Source organism: Pan troglodytes, chromosome 1 (assembly GCF_028858775.2).
Source record: "Pan troglodytes isolate AG18354 chromosome 1, NHGRI_mPanTro3-v2.0_pri, whole genome shotgun sequence".
Taxonomy (NCBI): domain Eukaryota; kingdom Metazoa; phylum Chordata; class Mammalia; order Primates; family Hominidae; genus Pan; species Pan troglodytes.
This window is the reverse complement of record NC_072398.2, coordinates 189,420,196-189,442,160: the sequence shown is the minus strand read 5'-3', so window position 1 is coordinate 189,442,160 and position 21,965 is coordinate 189,420,196. Positions and strand designations below refer to the sequence as shown.

The 21,965-nt window shown below is 53.5% G+C and overlaps 2 protein-coding genes across 8 annotated transcripts in view; one reads left to right on the top strand and one right to left on the bottom strand.

Moving 5' to 3' along the window:
* The window catches only part of HIVEP3 (HIVEP zinc finger 3), a 408,429-nt gene that overhangs the window by 17,097 nt on the left and 369,367 nt on the right, over positions 1-21,965 (bottom strand). The gene's annotated exons all lie outside the window — the stretch shown is intronic.
* On the top strand, positions 17,955-19,577 carry LOC134807880 (basic proline-rich protein-like). Its single transcript, XM_063789705.1, has 2 exons — positions 17,955-17,973; positions 18,052-19,577. Exons 1-2 carry the CDS (start codon positions 17,955-17,957, stop codon positions 19,575-19,577), a joined length of 1,545 nt encoding a protein of 514 aa, XP_063645775.1.

The window sequence follows — 21,965 nt, the reverse complement described above, 5'->3', positions numbered from 1 at the left end:
CTCACCCTCACATGCTCACCCTCACACATGCTCACACCCCACACTCATCCTCACACTCACCTTCACTCCACACCCCTGCACTCACTCGCTCACACCCCCACACTCACCCCCACCCTCACCCTCACACTCTTCCTCACACACACCCTCACACACCCTCACATGCTCATCCTCACACACCCACACACACCCACACTCACCCTCACACATGCTCACCCTCACACACACCCTCACACACTCACCTCACACACACACCCTCACATGCTCACCCTCACACACCCTCACACACTCACCGTCACACACTCACCCTCACATACACCCTCACACACCCTCACACTCCCTCACACGTTCACCCTCACACACTCACCCTCACACTCACACCCTCACATGCTCACCCTCACACACCCTCACACACTCACCTCACACTCACACACACCCTCACATGCTCACCCTCACACACTCACCCTCACACACCATCACACACCCTCACATACACCCTCACACACCCTCACACTCCCTCACACGTTCACCCTCACACACTCACCCTCACACTCACACCCTCACACGCTCACCCTCACACACCCTCACACATACACCCCCACACATTCACCCTCACACCTGCTCACACGCCCACACTCACCCTCACACACATCCTCACATGCTCACCCTCACATGTTCACTTCACATACACCCCCACACTCACACTCACCCTCATACCTGCTCACACCCCCACACTCACCCTCACACACACCCTCACACGCTCGTCCACACACACCCACAATGCTCACCCTCATACACCCCCACACTCACCCTCACACCTTCACACGCCACACCCCTGCACTCACACCCTCACACTCCACACCCCACCCTTACACTCACCTTCACACTCACACTCCACACCCCCACCCCTCCACACTCACACCCCTGCCCTCACGCACCCTCACACCCCACCCTCACACCCTCACACTTCACACCCCTGCACTCACACACACATCCCACCCTCACACTCACCTTCACACTCCACACCCCTGCACTCACACTCACACTCCACACCCTGCCCTCACACTCACCTTCACTCACACTCCACACCCCCACCCTCACCCTCACACCCCTGTCCTCACACCTTCATACTCACACACCACCCTCACACACACACACTCACACCCCCACCCTCACATGCTCACCCTCACATACACACCCCCACACCCTCACACTTTCACACTCCACACTCACGCACTCACACTCATTCTCACACTCTACACCCCACCCTCACACACTCCACATCCCCACCCTCACACTCACACCCCTGTCCTCACACATTCACACACCCCACCCTCATGCTCACCCTCACACACCCCCACCCTCACATGCTCACCCTCACACATGCACCCTACACCCTCGCATTCACCTTCACACTCCACACTCCTGCACTCACACTCGTTCTCACACTCTACACCCCACCCTCCCACTCACCTTCACATTCACAATCCACATCCCCACCCTCACCCTCACACCTGTCATCACACATTCACACTCACACCCCACCCTCATGCTCACCCTCACACACACACCCCTGCCCTCACATGGTCACCCTCACACATGCACCCCACACCCTTGCATTCACCTTCACACTCCACACTCCCGCACTCACACTCGTTCTCACACTCCGCACCCCGCCCTCACACTCACCTTCACATTCACACTCCACACCCCCACCCTCACTTACCTTCACACTCATACCCTTGCCCTCACACCTTCACACTCACACCCCACCCTCACACCCTTACCCTCACCTTCATACTCCACACCCCCACACTCACACTTGCCCTCACACTCCACATCCCCACCCTCACTCACCTTCACACTCACACCCCTGCCCTCACACCTTCACACTCCACTCTCACACCCTCACACACCCTCACACCCCCCCACCCTCACACACCCTCACATACACCCCCACACTCACCCTCACACCTTCACACTCCACAACCCCACACTCACACTCGCCCTCACACTCCACACCCTGCCCTTACACTCACCTTCACACAGTCCACACGCCCACCCTCACCTTCAAACTCACACCCTTGCCCTCACACCCTCAGACTCACACCCCACCCTCACACACACCCCACCCTCACCTTCACACACTCCACACCCCCACCCTCACTCACCTTCACACTCACACCCCTGCCCTCACATTCACCCTCAGACTCACACCCCACCCTCACACACCCCACCCTCACACCCTCACACTCACACCCCACCCTCACACTCACCTTCACACTCACACTCCACACCCGCACCCTCACCTTCACACTCACACCCCTGCCCTCACATTCACCCTCAGACTCACACCCCACCCTCACACTCATCCTCACACACCCTCACATACCCCATCCTCACACTCACCTTCACACACTCCACACCCCCACCCTCACGCTCACCTTCACACTCCACACCCTGCCCTCACACTTTCACACACCCCTGCCCTTACACTCACCTTCATACACTCCACACCCCCACCCTCACACCTTCACACTCCACACCCCACCCTCACACCTTCGCACACCCCCGCCCTCACACTCACCTTCATGCTCACATTCCACACCCCCACCCTCACACTCACCTTCACACTTCACATCCCTGCCCTCACGCTCACACCCCTGACCTCACACTCTCCCTCACACATGCTCACACCCCCACCCTCACACTCACACACATCCTCACCCCACACCCTCACACATGCTCACACCCCCACACACCCTCACACAACTCACCCTCACACACACCCTCACCCTCACACATGCTCACACCCCACACTCACCCTCACACTCACATGCTTACACCCATACACTCACACCCTCACCCTCACACGTGCTCACACCCCCACTCACTTACCTTCACACTCACACATGCTCACACCCCCCACTGACACACCCTCACCATCACACATGCTCACACCTCCCCACACCCTCACATTCACACATGCTGACACCCCCACACTCACACGCTCACCCTCACATGCTCACCCTCCACACACATGCTCATACCCCACACCCTCACACACACCCTCACACATGCTCACACCCCACACCCCCACCCTCACACTCCCCCCAAACTCACACCCCACACTCTCATACTCCACACCCCATCCTCACACTTATGCTGACACCCCTACCCTCACACACCCCTGACTCTCCTCCCCACACACCCCTACCCTCCGCCACACCCCACCCTCAAACATACGTCCCCACCTTCATACACATACATACACTCACATCACTCATCCCACACCCTCACACACCCCCACACTCACGCCCCTACACACTCCCACAACCACACTTGCATCTCCACTTGAATACTCATATACCCCATATTTACACATACACACACCACCCTCACAACCATCCACACACACCCCCAGACTCACTTCCACATCCCCACACACATACACACACATAACCCCACAATCACACCCCCCCACACCCCCACATTCACAGTCACCCCCACAGTCACACTTACATCCTCACACTCCCACTCACACTGATGCATACTCCCACAATCAAACCCACACACCAACACCCCCCCACCACACGGACATGCACCCCCCCACCCTAAGACGCTCACAGTCACACACGCTCACACCCATGCACACACACCACACACTTAGACTCACTTGCACACTCAGACCACACTCACGCTCATACACTCTCCTGGCACACTCACCCTCACCTCACACATGGACTGCTGTCCACCAGTACAGGTGGACCCTGTTTTTTTGGTCACCTCAGATTTGGCCAACTGATGCCGCCAAGGTGTCTAAAACTGCCCCTTCTCCACCGTGGCTGCCCTGACCAGCCAGTTTTGGCCATGTCCCCAGTGGGGGTCACCTTTCCACAGGATCCAGGACACGCTCCACCTTGCGTCCGAGAGGAGAAACTGAAGGCCGTGGCGGCGGTACGCAGAAATGACTCGGTTCTCTTAGGAAGGGCACTCTGTGGCCAAGCACGAGGCATCTGCCTCAATGTGACAGCGGCTCACCCTCACGTAGCAGATCTCCAAGACTAAAACCAGTTGCTCACACCTGGATCTTAATTCCCATGTTCCTCCATGACCCTGGGACCTGGTGGCCAGGGAAGATGGCTGAGATGGGGCCCCCTTTCCCAGCTAGAAGAAGACAGAGTGAGGACAGCTTGGTCTCCCCTTTGCACTGGAAGCCCCGCCACCTCCTGGACACTAGCCTCCACCTGGCCTTGCTTGTCGGGTCCATGGCACTTGCTCCCCTCCTGCCACCACCTGCAATGGTGTCCTTCAGCCTAATGGTGTCCTTCAGCCTAGCCTTCACCCTGCTGATCCCCACACAGGCCCACAGCCACTCTGACATCTACTGGGCCTGTGTGCCAGCCAACCTAGAAGCAGGTGCCAGGGTCCATCTGCCCCAGCTGCTCTCCGACCTCTTCATTTCCTCCTCCATATCAAGCTTAAATGGTACATGGTCTTTCCAAATGGAGAGAGAGAGATAGGAAGGGGAGGGAGAGAGAGGACTCTGAGCCTTCAAGGTTGGTGCCTTGACTTGGGGCGGGGTGTACACAACCACGTGCAGCACCTTGTCACATCAGGGAGGGAGTGCAGCCTGCCGGGGAACACGAGGGAGGAGCCTGGGTTGGGTGAGGCCAGGGATGACAAGAGAGATGGAGGACAGGAGAGATGGAGGATGGGAGAGAAGGGAGGACAGGAGCGAAGGGAGGACAGGAGAGATGGAGGACAGGAGAGAAGGGAGGACAGGAGCAAAGGGAGGACAGGAGAGATGGAGGACTGGAGAGATAGAGGACAGGAGAGAACGGAGAACAGGAGAGATGGAGGACAGGAGAGATGGAGGACTGGAGAGATAAGAGGACAGGAGAGAAGGGAGAACAGGAGAGATGGAGGACAGGAGAGAATAGAGGACAGGAAAGAAGGGAGGACAGGGGAGATGGAGGACAGGGGAGATGGAGGACAGGAGAGATGGAGGACAGGAGAGATGGAGGACAGGAGAGAAGGGAGGACAGGAGCGAAGGGAGGACAGGAGAGATGGAGGACCGGAGAGATAGAGGACAGGAGAGAAGGGAGAACAGGAGAGATGGAGGACAGGAGAGAATAGAGGACAGGAAAGAAGGGAGGACAGGAGAGATGGAGGACAGGGTAGATGGAGGACAGGGGAGATGGAGGACAGGAGAGATGGAGGACAGGAGAGATGGAGGACAGAGGAGATGGAGGACAGGAGAGATGGAGGACAGGGGAGATGGAGGACATGAGAGATAGAGGACAGGGGAGATGGAGGACAGGAGTGATAGAAGACAGGGGCGATAGAGGACAGGAGAGATGGAGGACAGGGGAGATGGAGGACAGGAGAGATGGAAGACGGGAGATAGAGGACAGGAGAGATGGAGGACAGGGGAGATGGAGGACAGGAGAGATGGAGGACAGGAGAGATGGAGGACAGGAGAGATGGAGGACAGGGGAGATGGAGGACAGGGGAGATGGAGGACAGGAGAGATGGAGGACAGGAGAGATGGAGGACAGGAGAGATGGAGGACAGGGGAGATGGAGGACAGGAGAGATGGAGGACAGGGGAGATGGAGGACATGAGAGATAGAGGACAGGGGAGATGGAGGACAAGAGAGATGAAGGACGGGGAGATGGAGGACAGGAGAGATGGAGGGGAGATGGAGGACAGGAGAGATGGAGGACAGGGGAGATGGAGGACAGGAGAGAAGGGAGGACAGGGGAGATAGAGGACAGGAGAGACGGAGCACAGGAGAGAAGGGAGGACAGAAGAGATGGAGGACAGGAGAGAAGGGAGGACTTGGGTAGGCACCCCCCGGAGCAACGGCAGAGTGTTGAGAGCCTGGAGTATTTGGTTGCAGAGAGGAGATGAGGCTGGAGGAAAGGCAGGCTGGATCACCATTGGCCTTGAACACCATGCTAAGTTTGGGATTGATAAAAGCCTTAAAGAGAAATATAAAGTCTCCAAGAGAGGATATTCCCTGGCCATGGGAATGGCCTGGAGGAGGAGAGAATGAATCCAGGCCCAGGCTCATGTTCTAGAACAGCGATTTGAGATGCCTTCTGGGCATAGGCTCCACAGGCCTCAGTGGCCATTTGGATGGGGCAGGGGTCAGAACGAAGGAGAAACCAAGATCCAGAAGTTTCAACTTGGCTCTAGTGGCACCACCCCCGAGCTTGGGAGGAAGTGATGGAGGACCCTAGTCTTTAAGCATTGAGTACGAGATGCCCATGAGGAAGACATGAAGAAACGTCCTTGTGTCAAAAATCAGTGGGACTCAGAAGGGGATATGTAGATTTGGGAGGAGGATGACCCCACAAGACAGAAGAGGGTAGTGCCGACGGCAGAGACCTGGGTGGCACCCAAATTCAAGGGTGGGCAGAACAAATGGCACCCCAAACCGTGCCCCCAAAAAGAGAAAGGTCAGAGAAGCAGGAAACTGGGAGAGAACTGTGGCTTAGCCAAGAGGAGAGGGTTTAGACGAGGAGGGGCCCATGGCTGGACATCCCAGAGAGCTTGAGGAAGACGGCTGCTGAGGACCCAGGACTTGAAAGAGGGCAGTCCTGGTTCAACGACCTGGAACCTGTGGCTCCTCTGCTCGTTGAAGGCCAGGACCGAGGCTTGTCCAGCTTTGAGGTTCCCAGAGGGTCCAGCCCAGGGACAGGCCTATGGCAGCTGTCTATCAGTGTGGACCTCCCCAAGCCTGAGGTAGACCCGCCGGGCTCTGGGTCCAGCTCCTCCTGCGGTGCCAGAGCCCACCCCACCCACTGTCCTCTCCCACAGCTTCCCAGCAGTGTCACTGCCTCCCTCTCCTAGCCCCTTCCACCACCACAGACACAAGCCCAGCTCTCTTCCCATCACAAATCAACCAGCCCCAAGCCTCCCTGGGCCCAAATCCCGGGCCAGCTCTGCTGTCCCTCTTTCCTGCACAGCACGGATCTGGAGAGGGCTGTCCACACCTCCTCCCCACTCTATGCTTTTGAGCCGCTGCAGCCCAGCTCTGATGACCAACTGTTCTTGCCAAGGTCACAGCTTGCTCCATCGAAAGTCCATTTGCCTCATCCTGTCCCTCTTGCTGGCCTTCTGAAGGCACCTCATTCCCTCCTGCTTGTGTCTCCTTTGCAAGCTCCTTTTTTGCCCACCCTTTCCCATGCCAACATGGCCCCTGCCAGCCTCCGACCTGCACTCTTCTCACCACACACCTTCCCCAGGTGACCCTCCACCTGGGTGCTGATGGCCCCCAGCCACTTCTCTCTCGAGTTCCGATGCCTTTGCTATACATCTAACTGCCCCTTAGTATCACCTCTGGTGGTTTTCAGGCACCTCATACCTTGCGTGCCCAGAACCAGCCTTCCAAGTCCCTCTACCTGCAGTGTCTGCTCCTGGGTCCCCGTCTCTCTCAGTAAGCAGCACCTGCACTCATGCGGCTGGCCAGCCCACAGGCTGGGCTTCATCCTTGATGGCTCCATTTCCTTCATGCTCCATAATCAATCCACCACCACAACCATCAGTGCTACATGCAATGCATGCTCCAAGGGTGCCACCTCTCTGTCCCCACCAGCCCTGGCCACCACCCTCTCTCCTATACCACTGCCTCCTTTCTTCACAAAACAGCCAGTAGGAGCTGTTCCCAAATCCATCCAGGCTTACCACTCCTCCCAGCCTAGAGGTCCCACTTCATGCTTCTCCCACTACTATCGGAGCGAAGCCCTGCATTCCTTGGCAGGAAAGGCCCAGGGCACCATCTGCCCTTGCCACCTCCCCAGCTCATCTCCCTCCAATTCCCACTGATCCCCCCATTTCCTGCTGCACTCCCCCTCCAGCCATGCCAAAGGTCACCTGGAGCCTTGCGTCCCTGCCCCAGCACCACCCCCTCTCCTGTAAGACCAGCTCCTCCACTCTACCAGAAATTTGCACCAAGGTCCTGTCCTTCGGAGGCCTGTCCCACACCCCTCCTCTGGACCTGGGGATCTCACCCGCTTCTGCTTCAGGGCACTTGTCAGACTGTGTGTACTGCAATGGCCTTTTCACAAGCACAGCCCCCATCATCCCTGCGTGGGTGAGGACCACATCTACCTCATTTGTCAGAACATCCCCAGCAGGTGCCCAATACATATTCATTAGCTGCACATCAGAGAGACCAGCGAGGCCTTCTTTCCTGGGGCCTGTGATCCTCAGATTCTAGCCTTGACTTTCCCACTCCAGGAGTTCCTGAGCACAAGTTTAACTCAATGCTGGGCTCCCAAAGGAGGCGGGACACAGGCAGTGCCTCAGAACCTTGATGGGTGCATACGCTGCCCACTTTCTGAGAGGAGTGACTCTGCTCAGAGCGGGAGAGGTGGGCAGGACACTTGGGTCTTGGTTCTTCTGCTCTTGTTGGAACTCGCCAGGTGACCTTGGGCAAGTCACTTTCTTTCCTTCGGAAATAGTCCTCATTACCTGAGACATGGCAGAGCACCGTCACATGGCGGGCATCACTCAATCCTCCCATCAACCATTTTACCATTGTCCCCATTGTATAGAAAAGGGAACCAAGGCCCAGTGGGTTCATTGACATGGCCAAGACCACCCAGCCAGCAATTTTACCACGCAGCACCCTGTTCCCGCACATCATCTAAACACTTTTAGATGATGCCGACCAAGGTTTTGTTAGCATGTTCCCTCTCCCAGGGACCTGTTACACTGCAGACAAATAAGAATGGCATCACTCCCCGCCCAGCCCTTCCAGCCAGCACTGGGGTGGAACCCCAGGTATTGACAGCTGTAGAGAAATGCCGGGGAAGAGCCAGGGTGGGAAACCGGAACACCATGATGGGGGTCCCTGGGGATATAGTCCTGCTTGCCTGGTCTGCTGGCCTCTTCCCTCCTCCACCCAAGGCAGCCCTTTGGAGGCCTACGCCACAGGCTGCCCTTTATCAGGGGAGCAAGTGACCAACTTCCCTCCCTGTTCTGAGGCGCAAGACAGTCCGCTGCTGGTGGGCCTGGCAGGGCTGACTTATGGAGTAATTTCTCCCAGTGTCTGGAAGCAGCTTTCTGCCCCATGCCTGGGGTCAGGGCAGGACAGAGGCTATGGGGAGGGGTATGGCGAGACCAAAGTCTTCATGGATGGATCTTTTCATTCTTATGCTGTGGCTGTAAGACTCGTGGACTCAAAGGAAAAGAAAAAGATCCTTAAACAACCCCTTGATCAGGAGGGTCTTACAATCTTCACTGAATAGAGAAGGCAACAGAAACAGAGAGGTTGAGTGTCTTGCCCAAAGTCACAAGGCAGCTCAAAAGTGGTGAAGCAAGGACTGGACCCCAGATCTGACTTGTGTGCCCTGAAGAGCAGCACAGTATGATCTAGTGTGATGTCCTCTCCTGCCCCCGGCAACTTCTGCAATCCCCATGGCTGGTGATACTGAGCTGCCTGACTGTGAACCATCAGCACATGATATCTTGGGTTGTAGCAGACCCACAGCTTCTGCTAAGCACAAAGGAACTCGGCACAGAGCCCCCAAAGGAAATGACACGTTCCTCTGCTCAAGATGTCAAAGAGGGGTTGTGGTGGAAATTGCATGGCATTTCAGGCAAGGTGATGGAGGAGGTTGTTATTCCCGGACTCTGAATATAACAAAAGATGGAAAGAAGCTGCTCTGCCATGTAGTAGGCTCCCCGTCACTAGCACTGTCCACCTAGAGGCCAGATGAACAGGCTATGAGGTCTTCTAGTAGTAGGTAGTAGGTAGAATAGCATTATTCTACTACTCCTAGCTAGTGGGAGGGAATTCATGACGTCTACGTGCTCAGGACACGTCCAGCACACCGACAGAGCGGCTTTGGGTGGATTAGCTTGTGTATGAGTGTCATAACATTGTAAAGTGGATATATTTAGTTCACTTGGATATATTTAGTTTAGCATATTTGTTCCAGTAAATATAAATGGCTATATTTACTCCTAAGACCAAGTGGAGGCTCAGGGCACTAGAGGGGGATGGGCTGGCAACATGATCAAGCAAAGCAGGGGAGGCGTAGGAGGGGGCTCGGTGGGGACTGCGGTGACTTGGGAGGCAGGGCATATCCCTCTCTGAAGGGGCAGTGGCTATTCCTGTCCTGCCAAATGTCACATGAAGTTGTTACATCTTCCAGTTTTTTCAATGAAACCACAAATCCAGATTTTTTTAAAAAACTAAAAATATTAGCAAACTCTTACACTGGGTGCCAAGCACGATTTTAAATGCTTTACATGCATTACCTCATTAAATCACATGACAGCCCTATGTGATGGGGCTGTCATGATTCCCATTTACACAGGAGAAAACAGTCCCAGAGAGGTTAAGTAACCTGCCCAAGGTCACACAGCCAGTTAATGGAGTCAGAATTTGAACTCAGGTCACCTGGCTACAAGGTTCATGTGCTTAACTGCTGTGCAATTCTGTTTTTTAAAAAACACTGTGTAAGTCAAATAAAATACAAGAGGCGGATCCAGCCTGGAGCTAAACTTCTGGCTCAAAGTAATTTCCCCAAGGTCATATAGCTAGTAAATAGGGGCATGTCTGACCTTCAAGCCCGTGACTTTTCTCTCCACCAAGCTGCATTATTTTCTGAAATGAAGGGATGAACTCAATGGCCTCCAAGTTACCTTCTTAATTTGAGATTCTATGTATTAAGCTATTCTGCATTTATATTATGACTTTTCCACCTATTATTCATATTTAATTAGAGAACTCTTGCATCTCTTCCAAGTCTGGATATTTTAAAGGTTTGCTGCATTTCTGATTTTATTATGATCTGGTTGCCAAATATGCTTTCCTCCCAGGGGGCACACTTCTTGGGTGTAGTCAGTCATACAAAGCAAGAGGAAGATGTGACGAGCAATGCACACACTGTTGCTCTGAGACCCACTTTGGCGGGCAGCCTGTGTCCATGAAGTGAGGCTCAGGGCCAGTTCCCAGAGGTCTGGTACCCTGGGAGGTCCAGCCATGGTGAGCTGGCTGGCTTGTCCGCAGTGACACGCTGCTCTTCGAGTGAAACTCACAGAAGAATGGATGTCTGTGGAAAGAGGGGCAAGTGCCAGGTGGTACAGCCTGCTGAGCTGTGTCTCTCTTAAAAATATTCAGTGGCCAAGAGGTAGTAGACACATCCCCTGGTGGAAAGTAAACTGGGGAGGCCGTGTGGGTCATGGGGAAAGTTCACACTGGTTTCTGGGTACACCCCAGATTCTCCTTTTGTTGGGGTTCTGCAGAAACTACATCATGTCATAACGCTCGGGCTGGGGGCCATTAGGTGCACCCTCAGGGACAGGCCACTGTGCCAGGAATTCCACGGCACGCAGGCACAGAGCCCACCAGCACAGTCTCTGTTCTAAACAGCGACGTGAGCTGCAAGCATGTGAATTTACTCAACAGTATTTCCTAAGGCCTGGTCTGAGCCTGGCGCTGGGCCAGGGACAGAAATATAAAGCTAAATAAAACCCTGACCTTGGTCTCAAGTGTGACTAACAGGCACTTAAAAGATCGTAAAGCAAAGAGATGGAAACAGTAATACAGACAATGAGCAAAGTGCTACGGATGATGAGAGGAGGAACCAGTGGGGGTGGGTGTCAGGTGGCTTCTGCAGAAGAAACACCTTTGTCTGAGACTTTTTGGGTGCACAGGGTCAGACCTGAGACTCCTGTTTTATGAGTCTCCGCCTGAGTGCAGTGTGGAGGATGGTGTGGGTGGGGAGGTCTGGAGGCCAGGAGAGGCTATTGTGACTGTAGAGAGCCCAGCTGGACAGAGGCGAGGGCAAGAGGAAAGAGGACCTAGATATGAGACAGTTCAGCAGTGGCCCGACAGAAATAAGAGGGGAGAGTGGGTCAAGGATGCCTTCTTATATACCTTCCAGAAGGATTCTTGCTGATGAGGCAAGCTCTTGTCATTTTGCAGGCTTGCTACCTACAGTGGCATTTTCACCATTTCCTTGGTTTTACTATTGTGATTTTTTTAATACTAGGAAAACATCAGCTCCCAGTGGCAGCAGCTGGGAAGATGGCAGCAGCTCAGGGGTCTAATGCCCAGCACAGCTCTAAGAATAGCAAACGCCTTTATTCTACAGAATTGGATATGATAGGTGGAGGTCCTGTGGAGTGACTTCTGGGTGACGAAGAGCAGAGGCCTAAGAGCCAGCAAGCAGGCACCAAGCCTGGGCTGAAGCCAGCTTGGGTCTGTCAAACACAGCCGATACCCCATTTCTGACCAGACAGTGGGGTTAGGGAGGCAGGCAGGAACCCAGAAGCTGGGTTGAAATGAAATGAAACTGTCAGAGGAGTGGATGCCTTCACTGCGAACATTAGGTGGAGTTGCTCCAGCCATGAGCAGCCCTGGCCTGCAGGGTTCTAGAACAGTGACTTCCAATCTGTGCTCCGGATTCATGGGGCATGGTGGTGGGGAAGCCGAGCAGTGGGGCCCTGGGTCCTCCTCCCCCACCCACAGCAGCTCTGGATTGCGTTGGTTTTCAGAGTGAGTATGTATGTAAACTGAACTTTGTAAAAAGGAGTTCTGTGAATGTAAAAACAATTTGAAAATTACTGTTAGAGAACATTCATGCTTGGAAGTTCCTTAAAACCTCTGATGCAGAGAAGCCTGCTGCATCCTTGGATTAGGCCATTTTCAGGTGGATCCCATCCACACCCTCCCACAGGTGCATATTCCTCCGGCACCAGGGGACTCACAGTTTCCCAGGCAGCTCCTGCGACTTCTGGGCAGCTCTCTCACTATTAAGCTGAAGTTGTCAACCTGTGCTCACACCCATGCTCTGAGCTCTGGGCAGTCCAGCTCCTCCTTCACACAAGTCTCCAAAAGCCATGATGCTGCTCGAGACTTCTTTCCTCCAGTCTCAGCATTTCCATGTCCTCAAACAATTCCACATGTGAGAAATTCTCCCCAAACTGTCCATCTTCTCCCAGAATGGCCCAGAGCACAGAAGCCCTCAGGTGGGGCTGGACCTAGCCCAGGCCGATGCAGGACCATGGTCTCCTCTTTCCACTATTCCAGCCTCACTCCCTTATGTCCCAGACCCAGAATGGTGAAGTCACTAGACCCTGAAGAAGCAGGAGCCTGTCTGGTGCTCCACACCACACAAATGGCCAGAGCTGGGAGGGCTGAGGCCTCCCCAGACCACCTGACCTCACAGTGACCAGGCCCTCGCTATGTGCCACACGCTTTCCGTAGGATATCTCCTTTCTTCTTGGTTAACATTTATGAACACTTCTTCTTCTCATTATTATTTTTGCTAAAAACCACTAAAAAAAGTCAACCAGGGTCATAGGTGAAACCTTTCATCACATAAAAATAAACAGCTACAATTTGTTAAGTGCTGACTCTGTAGTAGGCACTTTTTACAGAAATTATATTGTAGAAACCTTGGTACAATTCTATGATGACAGTGCTGAGTATGAATAGCAGGTATTGAGGCAGAAAGGCCAGTTGGAGACTGGCTTAGAAAAGCCTCAGTGCCCGGCTCTAAAATTCAGCCAGCGTCTTACAGGTGGTGAAGGAGAGGAAAGGAAAGGTGTACTGTCAGAGGTGGGACCTGCGGAGCTGCAGCTGGAAGCCCCCCACTGGGGCTGTGCGGGGCAGCAGCCAGAGAGGACACTGACCAAGGCTCTCTCTAGTAGCAGTTGACAATATGCGTACACCAGGTGCCTGGCCAACGCTGGGCTACGACAACCTGAGACCTCGGTGTTCCTGGCTGCACAGAAACACACATATGCTGAGGTACACATTAGGTAAGAAAAGGCTGTGAACAGTTTTAAATCCTGCAATGAGCTCAAGGCATCAGCACCATGAAGGCCGTGAAACAGTTTTTGATCTATCTGAATGGGGCAAGGTAGCCAGGGCTCATGAAGGCAGTTGGTTGGCATCTCTTGCAGCTGTCCTTACAGATTAAACCTGAAGAACACTGGGTTGGGGCGTGGGGGAGGATACATGCTCAGACCCCAGAGTTACTCCAATCTGGAAAGGAGACGGATAGAGAAGACATTCTAATTGCCGCATGACAACAGCCACCTTCTTACCCCATACCCCGAGCAGATCTGTTCCCCACCAGTTAAGATTACAGGAGAAACAAGGACCAAGGAAAACCTGTCTTTGGACACCTCAGGTCATATCTGTGACCACTGTCTCAGCCTCCTGGGAGGTAGCTCAGCCAACAGGCAGAACCAGGCATGGAGGAAGATCCGGGCTCCCTTTAAGAAAGAGTTTTCTAACAGGGCTACAAACTTGGAAAAAAGCAAGGCTGAATGGTAGTGAGCTCCCCAACAGGTCTAGTATTCAAGCCCAGATTAAATGACAATGTAAGTCTGGGGCAAAATAGATTCTAATGGTAGGAGCTGGGCTGGACTCCAGGTCCAGTGGGTTTAGCTGGACTCTAAATGGACACTGCAACCACACTGGTGCTCCAGACATAAACAGCCAGTAGGTGAGTGGGTGGGAAAACAGGAAGGAAGGGAGGGTGTGGTCACGGCTCAGAGGACTGAGGTGGCCTGTCTGATTAGGATGCTGTGGAGTGCAGTGGTTAGGCATGGGGTGTTGATGCATCAGACTGCCGAGTTCAAATCCTGCCTCCTCCGACCAGCTGTGTGATCCTGAGCAAGCACCCACCCATGGAGGGTGTGCTGATGCTGCCCAGAGGAGCCCAGCTATGGCTGTGGCTGTGGGATGGTTTTACTATTACACCTCCCAGCTGTTATTCTCAGACTGAGCCACCTCTTCCAATGAAAGCCCTATTTCTCTAATCCACTCTATGGAAATGTGACTTTCCCAACTCAAAGCGGGTTTTCCTTGCAGCGAGCTATTTAGGGATGCCTGTTGTGAGCCCTTTTGTGGAAGGAAGAATCCCTTTGTGAGCCCCATGGCTGCCCTCCAGTGACTGGTGAGTCTGTGTGTTGTGGCCGTGACAGGCTGTCCACATCGCTTCCCTCCTGAATCCCCACAGCAGATCTGCAGGCCTCTCAGCAGATCACCCTGCCTGGAATGCCCTCCTTCCCTCTCTCTGATGAAGCTCCAGTTCTCCCCTGAGCTCAGATCCAACCCCAGCTTCTCAGAAGCTTCCCCTGACCCTGAGATGGGTCATGCTCTCCAGGTCCACCTTTTCTATGGGCAGTAGAAAATAGAGCTGGGCTTACCAGACAGAACTCCTGAGGCGGAAACCAGGCTCTGTCCCTTATTAGCTGTGTGACCTTGGGCAGGTTACTTAACCTCTCTGTGCCTCAGTTTCTTCATCTGTAAAATAGGGATAATGTCCTATTTCTTGACCTGTGGGTAACTGGGCACAATTCCATAGGTATGTTCACTCTGTAATAACTCATGGTTGTATACTTATGACTTGGATTGTTTTTTGTATGTATGATCTGTTTCAATTGGAAAATTACTACAAAATAATAGCATATGCTCCAAGAGGTGTTGCACATTTTACTTAGTTAATATAGGTTATGTGCTTGGAAGAGTGCCTAGCACCGAGTGGGGCTCAATCAGTATTTGCTGTATCTGGCACTCTGCCTTGATAGCACTCATTACAGTCAGATTCATTCTTCAATAGTGGAAGGAAAACCAAGTGCCCCAGATTTCAATAGGTTCAGAAGCCTGGAGATGTCTCCCTCACCCACCTCAAAAGTGAAGCCAATGGTTTCGTGCTAAGAGGCTGGCTCAACTGTCTAGCCCTGGCAATATTGGGACCAGTTGATGGAGTAAGAAGTCACGATGGAGTCTCTCTACCATCTCCTCCTTCTCTCCAGCCATGGCCAGGTTTGCGGAGGAATCCATAACATGCTGATGGGGATACAGAAGCCCTTGGAAGCTCTCCAAGATCACAGCCAAGGGGACCATGAACTTCCCAGGACCCCCCCGCTGGAGGATGATGGAAATGACCACGCTCATGCCAGGATGGGGTCCAAGGCGCAGGAAGCTCCTCACAGAGAAGATTCCTTTGTGCCCATCTCTCCTGATGAGAGTTGTCCCCAGGAAGGTCAATATTCCGATGAAGTAGAAGAGGAGCAGCATGAGGAAGAGGAAGATGATGAAGGTGACGAGGATGTAGAGGAAAGAGAGGATGCAGACAAAAACATCGTCACAGAGCCACAGTATCCTGCAGAGGCAGAGGCAGTGCAAGGGGATGATGGCAGGGAACAAATTCCAGGGATGAAGACAGAGCCGCCAACATGGAACGTGAAGCATTTCAGCTTCCAAACTTTGACACTGAATACAGTGCTGAAGAGCAGGCTTCAGTTCCTCCTATGACGCATGATCCGTATGACACGGAGCTTGAACCACTCTTCCACTTTTAAAATGGCAATCAGTGGGATGCAGGATCATGGTCCAGATTAACAATACGCAGGGGGCAATAAAAGCCTCAGGAAAGTTAACCTAACTGTTAGGTTTCTATCGGGATAACGGAGGCACAAAATGGGTGACATGTTTAGAAGAAATTCCAAGATGAAGAATAAACGGGTTTGCTTATCTGCACTTGACAAACATGAAGCAGGACTCCCTTGGTGAGATGGTAGGCTGGACCATGCGCACTATAGATCTGTAAGTAGCCCCTCACCTACCCGCTGCCTTAAATGTCTGACCACTCAAAGTGGGGGCCAAATTAGTGTCCTCACCAGCAGAAAGTGGGGTCGAGGAGTCAAGGCACAGCCACGAGCTGGCGTGATTCAGCTCCTGCTCCTGCCTGCTGATCCTGTCTCATCTTCCCTTCAGTTTAAAGTACTTAATGGTTTGGGCAGTTCTTAGCATGACAGATGGATAGATGGTTTTCACGGAGGTAGGCAGGGTGAAAAATGTGGTTCTGAAAAGCTTCCAGAGCTTGTATGTAAAGATCAGACTGTGAGAGTTGTCACTGCTGGCCCGGCTATCCCTCAGAAAAGCCATTTCTATGAAAACTTGTCAGAGATTAAAGGAGGTGGTAACCAGTTAGCAGAGAACACTTTGTCTCTTCCCAGTCACATGTGGGTAACTGGCTGTGTGACCTAGGCCCAGGCCCTTGCCCTCTCTGGTCTCCAGCCACCTCATTGACTCTACAAGGCCTCATAGCTCCAGGGGGTGAGCATAGACCCCTCAACACCTGGGGGCTCCTTATTTAGGTCCTTCCTGGTATATCCATATTGAGACTGGGGCTAGACCCTCTTGAGAGCTGCACGGTGAACCTGACCACAACCCAGATGCTGGAAACGAGAAAGCAAGATCAGAATAGGGAAATGAGGTGGAGGCTGCTATTGACGTGGCTCTTTGGTCTCCTCCAATGTAAGCGCAGGGGAAGTGGAGACGCTTCTTCGCCGTGTTGAAAGTTTTTTGTTGACTGGGATCAGCACCTCCTACAATGGTCCAATCTCCTGCCCAGTCTTTGTCATGCTGTTCTCCTCAGGCCTTCATATCTTGGAGCTGGTGGCCTTGCTGTTGTTCATTCCAGTCATAAGGGCTCCTCCTGGTGCTGCAAGCCATAAAGGATTTTACAGGTCCTGACACAGCCACCAAAGGGTCGTCTTTATCTTCTGTTGGAGTAGGAAGCAACACCTTTATTGATCAGAGCACCACGCCACCTTTATGATCAAGATGAAGAGGAACGTCTCTCCAGCCCCAAGGTATGCCTGTACCTCGTGGCTAACTGGACCCCACACTGCTCAGCCATTTTCTGCATGGGATAGACAGCAGCAGCCGCAAGAACACAAACGAACATCTGTGATCCTCTAGCACTACAGTGCATTCTCCTCACTCCAGGACCTCCTCATCCTTACTAGAAATCAGTGAGGGGGGTTATGTCAGTCCTCTTTTTCAAGTGAGGAAATGGAGGTTCAGAGAGGTAAAATCACTTGCCTGAGGTCACACAACCAGTGGGCAGGAAAAGAAGGGCACCAATCCCCCCTCTTTGAATTGATTAAACACCCTCTAGCTCTCATGGTTGAAGATGTTGCTAGTGGGAGAACTGTTCTCTAGGGCATGGAATAACTGGACAGGGAAGGGGATGTCTCTCCACTGCAAACCCTCACCATAGGCCCCAGTGAAGCACCACCACCACCTCTACCACCATCACTACCATCACCACCACCATCACCGCCACCACTACCATCGCTACTACCATCACCACCACCACTACCACCACTACTACCACCACCACCACCACCTCTACCACCACTGCTACCATCACCACCACCACCACTACCACCTGTACCACCACTGCTACCATCACCACCACCACCACTACCACCTGTACCACCACTGCTACCATCACCACCACCACCACTACCACCTGTACCACCACTGCTACCATCACCACCACTACCACCACCACCACTACCTCTACCTCCACTGCTACCATCACCACCACCACCACTACCACCTCTACCACCACCATCACCACCACCACTACCACCACTACCACCACCATCACCACCACCACCACTACCACCTCTACCACCTCTATCACCACCACGACCACCACTACCACCTCTACCACCACCATCATCACCACCACCTCTACCACCTCTATCACCACCATCACCACCACCACCATCAGCACCTCTACCACCACCACCACCACCATCACTACCTCTACCACCACCATCACTACTACCACCACCACCACCATCACCACCTCTACCACCATCACTACCATCACCACCACCATCACCACCACCACCACTATCACCACCACCACCATCGCTACCATTACCACCATCATTGCTACCATCACCACCACCACCAATACCACTACCACCACCATCACTACCACCACCACCACCACCTCTACCATCGCTACCATCACCACCACCACCACTACCATCACCACCACCACCACCATCACCACCACCACCTCTACCACCATCGCTACCATCACCACCATCACCAACACCACCACCACTATCGCCACCACCATCGCTACCATCACCACCACCACCAATACCACTACCACCACCACCACCATCACTACCACCACCACCACCATCACTACCTCTACCACCATCGCTACCATCACCACCATCACCAACACCACCATCACCACCATCACCACCACCATCATCGCCACCATCACCACCACCACCACTACCAATACCACTACCACCACTACCACCACCATCGCTACAATCACCACCACCACCACCACCTCTACCACCATTGCTACCATCACCACCACCACCAACACCACTACCACCACCATCACCACCACTACCACCATCGCTACCATCACCACCATCACCATCACCATCACCACCACCACCACAACCACCACCATCACCACCACCACCACCATCACCACCACTACCATCACCACCACCATCACCACCATCACCACCACTACCACCCCTGCCACAGCCACCACCACCACCACCATCACCACCATCACCACCACCACCAATACCACTACCATCACCACCATCACCACCACCACCACCACCACTACCATCACCACCACCACCACCACCATCACCACCATCACCACCACCACCACCACCACCACTACCATCCTCAGCACTCACTGGACATTCCAGTCCTGGCCCTAGTCATAGAGAGGAACAGTAACAGGGTCTCACCAGAGCCTTGCCATGCAGAAAGCTGACAGTTGGAAAATGCAGAAAGTAGGGCTCCCAGTTAATGACAGTGAGGTGTGAAGGAAAGGACACAGGCTTTGAAGCCAAACACAGCTGAGTGTGAATCCCAGCTCTGCTCCTTACAACCTGAGTGACCATGGCCCCTCTGAGTTTAGTGCTTACTTCTGTGCCTGGAGCATGTAAGTCCTTCAGTCAACAGTGACTGCCGATGGGGTGGAGGGTGGGCAGCACGGCGGGTGACTACAGCTGGAACAGGCTCAGTCCCTGGGGACCACGTGCTGCACCTCAACCAGTGGTCCCCAGAGGTGAAGTTGTTCGAGGTCCCTCCTGAGTGTGCAAAGTGAGGACTGTAGTGGAGAAGGCGGGGGGCTCAAGTCTCCCAGGAGCTGCCTCTCTCTACCCCTCTCTGTGCTCGAATCAGCTCCCTTCATGGCCTGAGAGTGGGAAATTCAGGGCACAGAAAAGCAAGGAGTGCTCTTCTCAGCAGGCTCAGAGCTGACAGAGAAGGGTTCCCGAGACAGAACAGATGCAGCTGTCCAGAGGACCTGGCATCATTCTCAGAACAGACATGCCAGGAAGTTTCTAAGTGAGGAGCCCCCAGGTGTGGAGGGACCTGTGCTCATCTCCTGAAGCTGTGAGGCCTTGTAGAGTCAGCAAATTGGCTGATGACCAGAGCAGACAAAGGCCTTGCCCAAGGTCACACAGCCATTGGCAGCAGAGCCAAGACTACAAACCTAGAATTCTGCTTCTTGAAGCAGGGCTGATGTAACTGGGTGTGGCCTTGCTACAGATGACCACTCACTCCCTACATGCCTCCCTGCATCAGGCCTGGTGCCCAGTAAAGAAATGGATCAATGCATTGTCTCCAGAAAGCTTGTAGGCAGCTCTCCAGCAGCACTGGTCCTGCCTGGATGCAGTGTCACTTATAAATACTACTTAAAGCACGTGTAGTGCCTTTCAGAGAAGCCATCAGCCAGGAGGCAGCCCTGTGACTAGAATCAAGCCCTGATGCAGTCATTCCAAATAACAGAAAGAGAACAGCACTTGCTCACACTGACTGCAGATCTACGCAGTGCTCATCGGGAGTGGTGGGAGGTGCTGAAGTGTCCTCTAGTCTCCTGGCTTCTCATGACAGCCCTGTGAGGTAGAGAGAGCTGTCCCTATTCTGCAGATGTGGACACTGAGCTAAGAGAGGCACAGTGACTTGCCCTCAGCCACACAGCTAGTAGGAGGTGACACCATATCACATTGAAGATCATCCTGCCCAGGCTTGCGGATTTAAACTTCCATGTTTTAAAGCATCTACGGACTTTATTAACTGTACCTTCCCTGCCTGTGGGCTCAAAAGATGGCCAGCAGAAGAAGCATAGTTTGCCTGAAGCAAACAGAAAATAGTAAAAGTCAAGCTAAGGGAAAATAATCAGTCGGTCTTGGGGTTTGGAAGGATAGCTGTTGACAAGCAGGCAGTGGCAGGGTTGGGGAGGGCCAGGGAGGCTCCAGGGAATGGGGGTGCCTGGCCTGGGCTTTGAAGATGAAGAAGGGGAAATGGCCCTGCAGGTGGAGGGGATGGCAGGAGCAAAGGCACAGAGGCAGGGATGCTTGGGATCCACCGAGGGAATGGCTTGGCTGGTAGAGCGAGGAGCCCGAGGAGGTGGCCTGGGGCCAAGGCAGCCTCCGGCGCTCTGGAGGGACCTGGGGACCAGCACAGACTCCTCCTGGGCCAGGCCTTAGGGCCAACCATGTGGCAGAGTTATAGCAATACCAGGCTTTGGGGATTTATTAAAAAAAGCCCACAGAGCATTTATAATTTACAATAATTTACAATAATTTTCATGTATTCATTGCCACTCTCCCCTCACAAAAGTGAGATGAGTGATGTGGCCTCTTCCATTTGATGGAAAAGAAGCACGTATCTCTTCCTCCACACTACACGGACACCTGACCATGGGCTCCCAGGCCCCTCCCAGGCTGCCCACTGCTTCCCCTCCTCTCTGGCCATCCCCCACTCCAGCCTCCCTAGCACCCCTTTCCTGCACGGTACTAATGCTCTGTCCAGCCTCCGAACTTTGACCCTGCCAGTTCCTCCAGATGGAACAATCCTCCCTCCCCTTCCATCCCCATGCCTTTGTTAACTGCCCCAATCCTCAGACCTCAGCTCGAATGCCAGGTCCTCAGAGGTGCTTTCTGAGCCTTCTGTGACCCTCCCATTCAATGGCCTCATGTGCAAAGCAGTCCAGGAGGTGCCAGATCTGGGCTGCAGGATTCAGACAAGCTAATGTGTGTATGTGTGTGTTGAGCATTGACATGTCCCAAGCACCATGCAGTCCTTAGAATGACACATGCTGTGGTAGCGATCACT